General features: G+C 54.3%; 2 protein-coding genes across 3 annotated transcripts in view; both read left to right on the forward strand.

Annotated features, from left to right (window-relative positions):
* COMMD7 (COMM domain containing 7) overlaps positions 1-14,570 on the forward strand; it is a 911,502-nt gene that overhangs the window by 138,049 nt on the left and 758,883 nt on the right. The window contains exon 10 of one of the 2 annotated variants that reach the window (XM_049779389.1): positions 9,219-9,228. The exons of the other annotated variant lie outside the window; for it this stretch is intronic. The gene's annotated coding sequence lies outside the window, so the exon portion shown is untranslated. Of the gene's footprint in view, positions 1-9,218; positions 9,229-14,570 lie in introns of those variants that run through there. 2 annotated transcript variants of the gene reach the window in all.
* The window catches only part of NOL4L (nucleolar protein 4 like), a 139,822-nt gene continuing 138,481 nt past the window's right edge, over positions 13,230-14,570 (forward strand). The window contains exon 1 of the mRNA XM_049779183.1: positions 13,230-13,592. Coding sequence (XP_049635140.1) covers positions 13,230-13,592 — 363 coding nt within the window. The remainder of the gene's footprint in view (positions 13,593-14,570) is intronic.

Consider the following 14,570-nt stretch of genomic DNA (forward strand, 5'->3'; position numbering starts at 1 on the left):
ATTGGCTTGTCAGAAAAAAATTCAACCAAATCCAAGATACAGAGTCAATGTGAAATGGGAGAAAAATGCCTCCAAATAACAACAACAATACTCTTTTGTTTGTTAGTTTGTTTGTTTGTTTTCTGGCCATACCTAGCAGTGCTCAGTTACTCCTGGCTCTGCCCTCAGGAATTACCCCTAATGCCAGGGACTAAACCTTGGTTTGCTATGTACAAGGCAAATGCTGCCCCCCCCCCACGTACTTACTATCACTCCTGTTCCCCTCTTTTTAAATACCTCTTTTTATTTTGTTTTGCTTTTTTTTGTGTGTGTGTTTTTTGGGGGGGTCACACCCGGCAGTGCTCAGGGGATACCCCTGGTTCCATGCTCAGAAATTGCTCCTGGCAGTCACGGGGGACCATATGGGACCCCGGGATTCGAACTGATGACCTTCTGCATGAAAGGCAAACGCCTTACCTCCATGCTATCTCTCTGGCCCCTAAATACCTCTTTTTAAATTCGTGAGCTGGAAGGCACCACAGGCTACAGACCTGTGCTGAGTCCTGGGTCCCAATCCAGCTGAGGGTCCAGGCATTTATTTGACTTCTTTCTCCAGAATGCCCTGCAGTACCCCCAAAATAGCAGGGCCCAGGTGCTTGGTCTCTCCTGAGAAAACAGTTCCCTAGAGATGCTGACAGCAATTACTGAGGGGCTCCTGGTGGGCCAAAACCAGGCTGAGAGAATCTACATGGAAATTTCCCTGGAGCCCTCACAGACCCCAGGAATTAGGTATGCACTGTGATGATCAGCACCCTAAGGTAAAACCAGGGGGCAGAAAAGCCAAGTCTCTCTATCAGTGTCACAGGGCGGGAAGGGGCCTCACGTTTCCACTGCAGACAGTCTGGCTCATGCTTTGCCACCACATCTACACAGCTATAAAAGCTTCACGCTTTGCTACCAAGACAACTTGTGCCTGAGGCATGCAAAGAAGGAGCAGGCTGAGGGCGCAGGAAGCATCCAGTAGACAACTCCATTCGGTTGTCCACTGCCTAGCTACATGCTTCTTCTCCCTTTCTGGTTCTGGTTGCCTGTGTCTGAGATGAGGCACTGGAGCTGGGTGATTTTCAAGCCTGTATCTAGGTTCAAAGGGCTTGTGAGTTTGTGTGCAAAGCTCTGAGAAGTCCCAAAGCAAAGAACTTCAGGGAGCTGTTGGCCTGAAGAACTGATCAGCAAGAAAGAAAAAAAAAAAGATTCCCTGCAGAATGCTGAGGCTTCCAGGCATTAAAACTGTGAGGTGAGTGCCCCCTTTGCTGGCTTTTTGGCCCACACTCTGCACCCTCTTTTTTGTTGCAATACCAGATCCACACCCACTTGGGGGCAGGGCTCCAGAGATGACACTTATTGGTGTCCCCCCCTCACCCCACCCCCATTTTGTGACACATTCTGATGCTCAGGGGTTACTCTTGGCTCTGTGCCCAGGGGTCTTTCTTGGTGGTGCTTGGGAACCATACAGGATGCCCAGGATCGAACCCAGGTTGGCCACATGCAAGGCAAACACCTTATGCTATTTATTCAGGCTCTGACACTTTTTTTTTTTTTTTTTTTTTTGGTTTTTGGGTCACCCCTGGCAGCACTCAGAAATTGCTCCTGACAGACTCGGGGGATCATATGGGATGCTGGGATTTGAACCACCGTCCTTCTGCATGCAAGGCAAACATCTTACCTCTATGCTATCTCTCCGGTCCCACCCTGACACTCTTTTAGGGTGTGTGTTTGGGGATTCCAAAAGGCAGGGCTACCAGAACCAGCTCAGCACATGTGGATTGGGTACTGGGGATTGAACTCACTATGCACTGTTATTCCTGGTATATACCATGGGGTCATTTCCTCTGAAGGAGAACAGCTAGGGAACTCAAGGTGACAGGCAGAGAGACACTTTATGCTGCCTGTGGATCAGGGGAAGTGAGGGGTCAGGTCAATCAAATGGGGTTTTGAAAGATGAATAGGAGTTCTCTAGGAATAGCATAAAGCGGGGAGGGCAATTCCAGAGAGGAGAACAGCATAGAAGAGCCTTCATTCTATAAAGCATGTGTGGGACAGTGTGACTGGCACAGAGAAGGGCGGGCAGAAGGAGGCCTCTGGACAAGAAGTTTGGACTTTATTCTGGGGAGCAGGAAAAATCATAATGGAGAGAAGAGAGCCTGTGGATTAGGGTGGCGGGAAAAACCTACTGACCAGGAGTCAAGGAGAAGCTGGAACAATAGAGAAGAGCAGCCCCAAAGTGCATAGGACATACAACCAGCAGATCTGAGAACAATCCTTGGATTGCAAGAACCTGTACAAAGAAACACAGTGAAAGTTAAAAGGGACTCGGGCATGGTTGCCTCCTGAGGTGCAGCTGACCATCTGAAAATTCTGGGCTCCTGCACAGTGATGGTGGGAGAAGATATGTCGAGGTCCTGCACTGGGGCCAGTCTTGCTCCTGCTCCCTGCTTTGGATGCTGGACAGGGGCAGCTTCTGCAGGAATCCCTGATGAGTAGGTGCAGATGCAGAGCATGGAGCTATCAGAGGCAGGAGGGCTGGTGCCTGGCCTGGGCCGCCAGTGTTCCCATGGTGCAGGATAATGAGGGCCACGAGGAAGGGGTCTGGGGGTGAGCACTGAGCTCAGAAGGAATCTGGGGAGCTGATAGGAGAGATTTGCAGAACAGAGGTGGGAAGGAATAGAGACAGGTGAGTCTGGAAGGATGAGGTAGGGTCTGTGTGCCAGACCTTGTAGGGCTAAACTGTGGGTTTCCTCAAAGTCAGAAAGAGGGAAAAAGGAGCATTGCTCAACTGCCTCCCAGAGTTTGTCCTGGCCTGCCAGGGAGGCCCAAAGGTCTGGCCAGCATTCAAGGCCCCATCTGCCGCTGCTCCCAGAGGGGACCCGTCTGCCCATCACACTGCAAACACTCCATTCCCTTTTTCTTCTCTCTGCCATCTTCCTGCCGTCCCCACACCCACCCCAGTCCCCAATACGAACCCCTTCCTTGCTACTCTGATCCCTCCTCGGACAGTTAATAAGAGGCCTTGGATGGCAAAATCCTCTCCTGCTTGAGAACCCCGGGGCTTCTCACTGAAGTGTTCTGTCTAGATTGGTTTACATGCCATGAGTGAGAGGGTGCCTGGGCTTTTGGACCCAGCCAGATTTGCATTCCATTGTGCCCCCAGTCCCTCTCAAATTGCTCAAATGCTGTGACCTTGTGTACATGGACTAACCTCTCCAAGATGACTTCTGACCTGTAAAATCTGAACAAGCTTCACTGGGCCTACATGGAGTTCTATATACAAAGCTCCTGGAAGGCCGTCAAGTAGCTGCCACTGTTTCTGTTGCTGTTCAGATCATGAATTATGCCCTGCCTTGTTCTTGAGCTCAGACCAGAGACAGAACTCACCTGATTCCCCCATGCCAGGCCTGCTAGCAGGAGGCAAGCTGAAAGGCCTGGCCTATCTTTTCCTGGGCTGCGCCTCCCTGTCCCCCTAACCGCCTCCTGCTGAGGTGGGTGTAGGTCCCGATTGTCCCACAGCTGCTTCCTGAGACTGACCCAGCAAGCTGCTAAGTGCCAACATCCAGCATCAATAAATTACTGGGAGTTCAGATGACGGGACAGATCCAGTGTCAGCTTCCTCTGTGCCCTGTAAGGAAGGCTCTGGCCCAAGAGATTCCCTTTTATCCACATCCCCACCCCACCCCAGGGCCCCATAAAAAAATAACAAAAACAGAGTTGCTCACAAAGCACATACTGTGTGCCAAATCCCCTCTGGGCATTTTGCATCACATCTGGTTGGCATCCCCCAATTCTAGAGGAGAGGCACTAACTCCATTTTACAGATAAGGAGACTGAGGCTTCTTGAAGGGTAGTGAGAAAAAAAGACCCCTTCCTTTTCTAATGGCAATAAATCTTTACAGATCTCTGCGGTGTTCATTTTTTGCCTGTCTTCCTTCCTTCCTTCCTTCCTTCCTTCCTTCCTTCCTTCCTTCCTTCCTTCCTTCCTTCCTTCCTTCCTTCCTTCCTTCCTTCCCTCCTTCCTTCATATATTTTTGTTTTGTTTTGGGGCCACACACAGAGTGCTCAGAATTTATTCTCCACTGTACCCTCAGGGATCATTCCTGGTAGGGCTCAAGGGATTGAACCCAGTTCTGCTGTGTGGAAAGTAGACACTCTACTGGCTGTACTATTGCTCCGGCAGTGTTTTTCTTATCACACACACAAACACACACACACACACACACACACACACACACACACAGCTTTATGTCATCCGTGAGTCTGTACTGAACCCCTCTATGTGTTAGATGTAGATGCTGGGGTACTGCAGTCAACAGAATCCCTGCCTTTTGGAATGTGCCTTCCAGCAGAGATGAACACAAATAAGAAAACAAATAAATACAAATTCTAATGGAAGGCAGGTCTGAGTCTGAAGATGAATGAGGCAGAGCATGAATCAATGGGGCCCTGTTTAGGAGCGGGTATCAGTGGCTGTAGGCCATTCCCAGTGATGCTTGGAAGGCCATTATGGTGCTGGGGGCATTGAACCCGAGCCTCCAGTGTGCAAAGCAGTACTCTCTCTCTCTCTCTCTCTCTCTCTCTCTTTCTCTCTCTCTCTTTCTCTCTCTCTCTCTCTCTCTCTCTCTCTCTCTCTCTCTCTCTCTCTCTCTCTCTCTCTCTCTCTCTCTCTCCCCTGCAGGACTAATTTTGAAAGGGTGGTCCTCTCTTTTGGAGAAGTGATATTTGAATGACCTTGTTTATGTTTTTATGCTTGAGTTTCTGGACTCAGGGTCCTCAAACTATAAAGCTGTGGTTCATTGAGCCTCGTGGTACATACCCCGGGGACTGCGTAGCGAATTTTTCCCTTCACTTCTGCACTGAGTGCCTCCCTCAGAGGGATCCTTCCAGGCGAGGGAGGGCTCAAAGCCCCTCCTCTTTTTTACTTTTTTGGGGGCCACACCCAATGATGCTCAGGGATTACTCTTGGCTATGTACTCAGAAATCGCTCTTGGCTTGGGGACCATAGGGACACAGGGGGATCGAACTGCTGTCTGTCCTAGGTTAGCGCATGCAAGGCAGATGCCCTATCACTTGTGCCACCACTCCAGTCCCAAAAGCCTCCTCTTGGCTCCTTTGTTTTGTTTTGTTTTGTTTTGGTTTGGTTTGGTTTTTGGGTCACACCCAGCAGCACTCAGGGGATACTCCTGGCTCTATGCTCAGAAATTGCTCCTGGCAGATTCGGGGGAACCTTATGGGATGCTGGGATTTGAACCACTGTCTTTCTATTTGCAAGGCAAACGCTCCACCTCCATGCTATCTCTCCGGCCCCTCTTGGCTCCTTTTTGATTTTCTGTTCTCAACCCATTTGTCATGAACTTTAAAAGTTAGCTAGTCCCTGAGTTTTCAGAGGGCCAGGGCCATCTCCTATCTTGCCATATTCCCAGTACCTGCTTTTCACCTGACACAGGAGGCTCAGCTGAACAGGAGCATGGATCGGCAGATGAACCTGGAGGGTAGTAGGACTACATATGTTCTGAGCCCCTCTCCTCACTCAACTCTGGGAGTTAGAGATAGCCATTGTCCCCATTTACAACATTAAAAACTGAGGCTCACAGAGTTGGAAAAACTCCTGGAAGTCACGGAGCAATTACAGAGCTTGCTAGGAGGAGGTCCCAGAAATGTTGATAGAAAAGGCCAAAAACACAGCTCAAAGGGAGGCTGGAGTGATATTATAGGGAGTAGGGTGTTTGCCTTGAATGCAGTCAATCTGGGTTCAATCCCTGACATCCTATATGGACCCCCAAGAGCACCAGAAGTAATCCTGAGAGGAGAGCCAAGACAAACCACTGAACACTGCCAGGTGTGACCCCGAAACAAACAAAAAAATCCATAAAACTCAGAGAGCTTAGTACAGGAGCTCCAGGTTCAATCCTGTACCACATGGTTATCAAGTACCACAGGGTACCCAGGTACCACAAGTACCCCAGGTATCTCTGGCAGTACCCAGCACTGTGGAGTCAAAATGTCTGAACTTCAGAGAATGCTGAGATCAGTGTACAGTCCATTTCTTCATGTATTTGCTTACTCGCTGAATTAAAGTCACTCATTTTTCACCTCAGTCCCTATACTGTGTGCTGGCAAGCACAGTAAAGCAGGCAGAGGTAGAGTGTGGCGAGGCAGTAAGCTCTGGGGTCTGTGAGTGAATAGAAACTCCCCTGAACCCAATTGGGGGGATCAGAAAACCTTCCTGCGTAGGGTGGATCTGAAGCAGCTGGTGGGCACATCCAGGCATCCTGTGTGGGGAGGGGTGGCAGCAGCTACACGGCCATAGCTAAAAGTGGTTCCTATTCCAGGCAGTGGAAATCTGGGGGTTTTCCCACTGCTCCTGGGTGGTGGGAAGTAGGTGGACAGGTGGACAGGTAGATAGGTGGAGCCATCTTTTTCTTTGTTCGTTTGTTTGTTTTGGGTCACACCTGGCAGCACTCAGGGGTTACTCCGGGCTCTGCACTCAGAAATCACTCTTGGCAGGCCTCGGGGACCATATGGGATGCTGGGATTCGAACCATTGTCTGTCCTGGAAAGGCTACATGCAGGGCAAATGCCCTACCACTGTGCTATCTCTCTGGCCCTGGGTGGAGCTATCTTATCTTGGCCTCTTCTGATTTGGGGCTACCTCACTTTTTTTGTGTGGGAGGAGGTCCACACCTGGTAGTACTCAAGGCTTACTGTAGGCTCTGCACTTAGGAACTACTCCCGGTAGTGCTCAGGGACCCATCTGAGTTTCCAGGGATGGAACCCAGGTCAGTCGCATTCAAGGCAAAATGCTTTACCCATTGTACTATTGCTCCAGTTCCAAAGGTAACCTCAGTTTTAACATTGTCACTCATCTCTGCTCAGTAAAAAATCAGATAAGGGACTGCCCTTGCATGTAGTCAACCACGTTTATTCCCTATAAAGGCCCCTAAATCTTGCCAGGAGTGTTCCTGGCCCCGGAGGGCAGAGCCAGGAAGGAGTAAGCCTGAGCACAGTATGGTGAGCTGGAGGAGTGGCTAAAAGCTCCTATCTTATAGGGTCTGAACCATAGGTAGTACAGGGGGTAGGGCATTTGCCTTACATGTGGCCAACCTGGATTAGATTCACAGCATTCCATACGACACCACCCCCACCCCCAGAGTTCACCAGGAGTGATTCCTGAACACAGAGCTAGGAGTAACCCCTGAGCACTGTCGATTGTGGCCAAAACAGACAAAATAAAAGTTCCTGCCTTGTAAGAGGGAGGCCATGAGTCTGGTCCCTGTGCCAGAACGTGAGACCTTTTTATTATTATTTTTAGAAACTTTATTTATTTATTTATTTATTTATTTATTTATTTATTGCTTTTTGGGCCACACCCAGCAGTGCCAAGGAGTCTCTCCTGGCTCTGCACTCAGAAATTGCCACTAACAGGCTGGAGGACCATATGGGATGCCTGGAATTGAACTAGGTCCGTCCCAGGTCTGCTGCATGCAAGGCAAATTCTCTACCATTGTGCTATCTCTACCAAGAGTGTGAGACCTTTATCATCCAACCAGGTGTGTGCAAACACTACCATGTGTATGAGTAAAGCAACTGGAGAGTTGGAGCACAGCCAGAAGGAAGAGCGGCCTAGAGTTAGCACCTATGTAAGCTCCACAGTGACCCCATCCACCCTTGCAAGAGCTCTCAGAGCAGAACATGCGCAGCATCACAGCTCAGGGAACCTGGTTCGGCATCAGCAGCACAGCAGCACACAGGAGGTGAGTTGAAACCAAAACTTTGTTCGTTGGTTTAAAAAGAAAAGCAGGTGAGGGGCTGGAGAGATAGCATGGTGGTAGGACGTTTGCCTTGCATGCAGAAAGACAGTGGTTCGAATCCCAGCATCCCATATGGTCCCCTGAGCCTGCCGGAAGCAATTTCTGAGTGTAGAGCCAGGAGTAACCCCTGCGCGCTGCCAGGTGTGACCCAAAAACAAAATAAATAAACAATAAATAAATAAATAAATAAATACATAAATAAAAAGACAAGCACATGAGGGGCCGAAGCGTCCTATATAGTCCCCCAAGCCAAGAACAATTTCTGAGCGCATACCAGGAATAACCCCTGAGCATCACCAAGTGTGCCCTTCCTGCCCCCCCCCAAAAAAGAAAAGCAGGTGAAATGTGATTCCCCAATCTCAGTGCTGCTCAGTGACATGTGGAAGGAAGAGTTGGGCCGTAGACTCTCTGCACACCAGCCGACCAATCATGCCAAACATTATTGTCGACGCTGGAAGTGGACGTGAGTCCTGGTAGCCAAAACCAAAAAAAAAAAAAAAGAGACAAAAGCAAAAGATAAAATTAACCAACAGAAACAAGAGAAATAAGACAAGGTAGCCCAACCTGGGTTTAAATTTCATTCCCAATACCACATATAGTTCTCCAAGCACTGCCAGTAGTAAACCATGAACAATGCCAGGTGTGAACCCAAAACAAAAAAATGTTTAAAAAATAATCATTAAATAAATGTCACCAGTAGGAGAAGGAAAGGAGATGGCCCAGAGGGTGGAGTGTGTGCTCTGCAAGCAGGAACCTTGGCTTGGAATACTAGTACCACATGGGTCTCATAAGCATCATGCCTGGAGCAGCCTCAGAGCACTGCTGGGCATGCCTTCTCAAACTCTCCATCCCCCCCCCCAAAAAAAAAACCCAAGACAGCAATCAAACAAATAAAATTCAATTCATACAGGTTTTCCACTATCTCTGGACTATAATCCAATGTCAGCCTGCCTCCTGCTTTCCAAATCTTCCTCCTCACTCACTTTCTTTCTACTACACTGACCTTCGTCAGCTTCTAAAAAATGCCACTCTCCCACTTCAGGCCTTTGTACATGCTGCTCCTCGTGCCAGAGCTTCTGCTACTTCCAGTCACTAAGTCTGTATTTTCACCAAGGAGCCTGAAGCAGTCTGTGGATTGGCAGACCATCTCACTAAATCTCTGACTTAAACTAGAGAGATAATATAGAGAGATAATACAGCCTTGCATGCAGCCAACCCGGATTCAATTCCCAGCATCCATATGCTTCTTGCAGCCCTGCCAGGAGTGATCCCTAAGCACAGAACCAGGAGTAAGCCCTGAAAACCATCAGGTGTGGTCCCAAAGCCAAAAAACCAAAACTAAAACACCACCCCCCCCAAAAAAAAAGAAAAGAAAAGCACTTCCTCCCAGCCATACTGTGTGGATAGCTCCCTATGTCTTCAAGAGCCCTTTATTGAAACTGTAATTAGAGGAAAGGTAGGTTTAGTGCCCATCTTCCCCCACTTAGCACACGTAGGATCTTGGGAACCCAGTACCCTATTCCCAGCTCCTTGGCACATAATGGCCGCTCAGAAGCAGCTGTTAGGAGCCAAAGAGATAGCATAGTGGTAGGGTGGTTGCCTTGCATATGGCCAACCTGGGATGGACCTGGGTTTGATTCCTGGCATCCCATATGATCCCCTGAGCCTCCTAGGAGTGATTTCTGAGCGCAGAGCCAGGAGTAACCCCTGAGCACCTCTGGGTGTATCCCCTAAACAAAACAATACAAAAATGTTTGTTAAGTGAAATACAAGGTGTATCAACAATGCTTCTCTTCCTGATTGAACCCTTTTTTTATTCTTTTGGTGGGTGCTTGGGCCACCCCCAACTATGCAGTGTTTACTCCTGGTTTTGAGCTCAGGGATCATTCCTGGTTGGGTTTGGGGGAGTCTTATTTTTTGGGGGGCACACCCCATGGTGCTCAGGAATCACTCCTGGTAGGCTCAGGGAACCATAGGGAATGCTGGGGATCTAACCCAGGTGCAAGGCAAATGCCCTCCCTATCACTCTGGTCCCCTGGGGATCGTTTGTGCTGCTGAGGATCAAACTCAGGCCATGTGTATGCAATGCAAGTGCCCTACCCCATGTACTCTCTTTCTGGTCCCTGAGTACTTTGTTTTCTTGTTTTTGGGTCACACCCAACCTGCAGTGCCCAGGACTTACTCCTGGCTTAGAGCTCAGGGGCCACTCCTGTAGGTGTGTGTGGGACCCTATGTGGTGCTGGCGATCGAATCCAGGTCTGCCATGTATAAGGCAAGTGCCCTATCTGCTGTACTATCTCTTGGGCACCTTGAGTACTTTATAGACTCTAAGGAGGGGTCTCAAACTTAATTTACCTGGGGGCCGCAGGAGGCAAAGTCCGAGTGATTCTTGAGTGCAAAGTCAGTAGTAAGCCTTGAACATTGGGGGGTGTGACCCAAACAACTAAAACAAAACAAAACCAAAAAAGATTCCTCTAGGGCAGGGCCACAAAATATTGTATGGAGGGCCACAAATGGCCCATTGACCACGAGTTTGAGACCCCTGCTAAGGAGACAGGGATGTCCATTGGACACCTTTAAATGCCACTCTCAAGTATGATGTCAGTGAAACCTTTCTATCTACAGCACCCTGAGCCTTAAACAGAGGGCAAAGATGGGGTTTCATGATATGTAGCCCAGGTAACCCTATATAGGAGCACTAATGAGTTCATTGCGGGGAGTAGCTCTTGTTAGGGTGAGGAATCCTATGGCAGAGTTTGCGATCCATTCTTAGACTGCGTGATGCTACTCGGAACCTGTGCTCCTGTGATGTTACATTTTGGGTCACAGTAGAGCTCAACACTTTGAGCTTCTGAAAGTTAGGCAGACCCAGGTGACGTGGAGAGGCGGTCTGGGCTAGTGCTTGAAGCAGGTCTTGGAATGGGAGAGAGCGCATCCTCTGCACGCCCATGCCACGCCCCCCAACTGATGCTTCATGTCTCAGCTGTCCCACCATTGAGGCACCAGGGCGCTTTCACTGAAACTGCTCGTCAGGGTTCCCATCGGCTTGGTTCCAGCCTGGAAATGTGCAGTGGGGCGAAATGGAAATGTCAAAGGCATGTGGGCTTCCAAATTCTACAGAGGCCCCTGCCTGCACCCCTGGAGCCGGGTGGCCTTTGGGCAGTACTCGTCCCTCTCTGAGCTCCATTTCTGAAAAATGGACATGCAAGCATGGGACCAAAGAGAAAGCTCTCGGGGAGATAAGGAGGAAAAATGACTGCGGAGTTGGTGTATATAAAGTAACATGGAAATGTAAATTATCTAAAAATAAATCTTCTATGTGAAATGTAGAGAGAGGTTGGGACTTGGAAGACCTCTTGGGCTCGCTCAGCCTGTACCAGCACCTCCTGTGTGTGGGGACCTGGGGTGACTCAGACAGGGAACTGCAGCATCTGGAGCTCCCTGTCTACTGGGCAATGGGGGTATGAGGGTCCCCCTTGCTGGAAGGGCAAGAGGACCCTCTTGGGTGTGAAGTGGCTGCAGGAGGTCTGCAGACCGATCTGGATAGAAACCTGCTTCTCCTCCCTGTGTGACCTTGAACAGGTTTGGCCACTACCCTGAGCACCAGGACTCTCTCAGTGAGAAGGGCCAGATCCTTGGGCCTCTCAGACTTGCCTGGACATGGCAACTGCTGGTCCCGTGGTGGGACTGGGATGAGGGTAGCATGTCATTCTTAGGTAGAAATAGACCTACACTGGAACCTGCGTCTGTCTGGGTTGTAGCTGACTACAATAGTGGGGTGGGTGGGGTGGGTGGGGAGAGAGTGACAGACAGGATGAGGGAAAGCAACACAATGTCAGAGCACCTGCTAGGACCAGAGGGCAGAAATATCGTGGGGTGACAGGTCTGTACCTAGATTTGTGTGAGGAATTCCTTTCAGGGAATGGGACCAGCTCTACCTAGGCCAGTCCTCCCCAGGGCACCTGCGAGGAGGGGCAGGTCGGTCGCTGGAGTCATTAGGTTGCTCAGAGATATTCTAGGCCAAGATATTTCCAGGAGGGAAGAGTGTCATGAAAGGATTTGCAGGTGTGTTGAGCAGAACCCCAAGGTTCTGCGTAAGTCCCCCAGTGGATGTCACTTCGGTAGGGCCTGGTATGGGGCCCAAGCAGAGCCTGTCAAAGTTCCAGGGAAATTTGGGGTGCGCGGGGGTGGGGTGGGGTGGGGTGGGTGGAGAAAGGGTAGGCATTTGGTGGAAGTCCTGATCTTTTGGCACCTGCCTCGCTCTCCGCCAGCCCGCTGGAGAAGAAGTGTGCCCATCGAGGGAGGAGGGCATGCCGCCTGCCTCCGGGCTGTGCTAGATAGAACCTCTGCGCGGGGTTCTAATCTGGCGGCGCCCCACGGGGCGGCCGGGCGGGACTGGACCCCACTCGTGGGGAGCCCTGCGGTCCGGACAGATAGCGGCGCGGCCTGACAAGCTCGCGGGGCAAGCTAGCGACAGCGAGCGAGCGAGCGAGCGAGAGAGAGAGAGGCCAGCCCGGAGGGAGGGAGGGAGGGAGGGAGGGAACTCGAGTGTCCTGCCTGCTTTTGCCTGGCCCGGGCTGCGCGCTGCCTGCCCTTGCAGGCGGCTTGCGGGCGCCGCAGCCCCCCGCGCCCCTAGGGGCCGGCCGCGCCGAGCCGAGCCGAGGCGGAGGCTGGGACTTGGGGCTGAGGCTGGGCCCCTCGGGCGGGAAGGAAAGGGGGGTCGGCTGGGCCAGCGAAGGCTGCGGCGCTCTAACAGGTGGGATCCCGCGGCGTGGTGGAGGCGGGCGCAGGAGGAGGAGGAGGAGGAGAGGGAGGAGGAGGAGGAAGAGCAGAGGCAGCGGAGCCCGAGCAGGAGCAGGAGCAGGAGCAGGATGAAGCGCGCGAGCTGACAGCCGCCGCCGCCACCGCCGCTGCCGCCCGCCCGCCCGCCCGCGCCCAGGCTCGGTCCCGCTCGCTCGCTCGCTCGCTCGCTCGCTCCCCGCCTCCCGCCTCCCCCGGCCGCCCGCGGGGCGGCCCGCCCCTTCTGCACCTCCGGGCCCCGGAGCGGCTGCCGCTGCCGCTGCTGCCGCTGCCTCCATCGCTCCTGCATCGCATCCCGGCCGGGAGGGGAGGAGGAGGCGGAGCAGGAGCCGGAGCCGCCGCCGCCAACGCCGCCGCCCGAGAGGACCGAGCGGAGCCGAGCAGAGCTTGCGAGGACCGCGCCGCAGCCCCGCGCGTCCGGCCGCCGCCCGCTGCCCACGCCCGGCGCCCGTGTGCGCCGCCGCACCGCCGCGGGACCGCCCGGGACGCGGGGCCGACAGACAGACAGACAGACAGACAGACAGACGGCCCGGCCCGGCCCGGCCCGCCCCCGAGGGCTCGGCGCGGCTCGGCTCCGGGCGCGGCGGGAGGATGCCGAAGCCCACGCTGCTGCTGCGCGGGGGCTGGGAGCGCGAGCGCAGCCCCGGGGACTCGGAGCTGGGCCGCCAGTTCCGCGACTGGTGCCTGCGCACCTACGGCGACTCGGCCAAGACCAAGACGGTGACGCGCAGCAAATACCAGCGGATCGCCGAGGTCCTGCAGGGCGGCGGCGCGGGCGGCGGCGGGACGGGCGGCGCGGGCAGCGGCCCCGCGGCCACGGCGGCGGCGGCGGCGGCGGCGGCGGGCGAGAAAGGCAAGTTCCAGTTCTGGGTGCGCTCCAAGGGCTTCCGCCTGGGCAGCGGCCGGGAAGCCAAGACGGGCCAAGTGGTCTATGTGCCGGTCAAGACGGGCTCGGTGAGTGCGCGCGCGCGCGTGGGCCGGTCCTGCCGCCGCGGGGTGGGCGCGGGCGCATGGGGTGTGTGTGTGTCTGTGTGTCTGTGTGTGTGTCTGTGTGTCCGGACGGACGAGCGAACGTGTGTCTCCGAGATCGCCCACTACGGGGCCGGGCCTCCCTCTCTCCCTCTCCGCACGCGTGTCGGGGCAGCAGCGGCGCGCTCAGGGGCTCGCTCGGGGTGTCCGTCCCTGGCCCCCTCTGCGTCGCTGCCCCGCACCGCGGCCGTCCCGGGCTTTTTTCACCCGGCGGGTGCCACCCTTTCCCCTGCAGAAGGCGAGCTTCCCCCCTGTCCAGCCTGGCCCAGCCCTGCCCTGCCCAGCCCTGCCCTGCCCTGCCCTGCCCGCCCCGGGGCTTGCCTGTCCCGGGCGCCTAGCGCTCCCGCCCCCGGGCCGGCTGGGCTGCGTGCGTGCGTGCGTGTGTGTGTGTGTGTGTGTGTGTGTGTGTGTGTGTGTCTGTCTGTCTGTCTGTCTGTCTGTCTGTCTGTCTGTGCTGGGTGGTGCCGCGGGAAGGAGCGGGTGGCTGCCAGGGGCGGCAGCGGGACGCGGAGTCCCGCTCCACTGCCCAGCGCCAGGGCCAGGGGAGGGGGCCCGCCGGGGCACCGTCTGCCCGACCCCACCCGGGGCTGGCCGGGCCGGCCGGGGCGGGGAAGCGGGAGCCGCAGCCTGGCGCAGCAGCAGTGTGGGTGGGTGGGTGGGTGGGGGAGTGGGGGGGCCCTGCTGCCCCTCCCCGGGATCGAGGGGCGTCCTGACCTCCCCTTCTCTCCCCTCCCCTCCCCTCCCCTCCCTTCCCTTCCCCCGTCCCGGGGAGGGGGCGGGGACCCGCAGCGGCCGACCGGGAGGCGGAGGCGGGCGGGCGGCTGGCTGGGCGGGGGCGTCCCCTCCGGCCCGGGGCGCCCGGGAGAGGGCGGGCGAGCGTGCGGCGCGGGCCCCGCGGCTCCC

Source organism: Suncus etruscus, chromosome 9, assembly GCF_024139225.1.
Source record: "Suncus etruscus isolate mSunEtr1 chromosome 9, mSunEtr1.pri.cur, whole genome shotgun sequence".
Lineage (NCBI taxonomy): Eukaryota > Metazoa > Chordata > Mammalia > Eulipotyphla > Soricidae > Suncus > Suncus etruscus.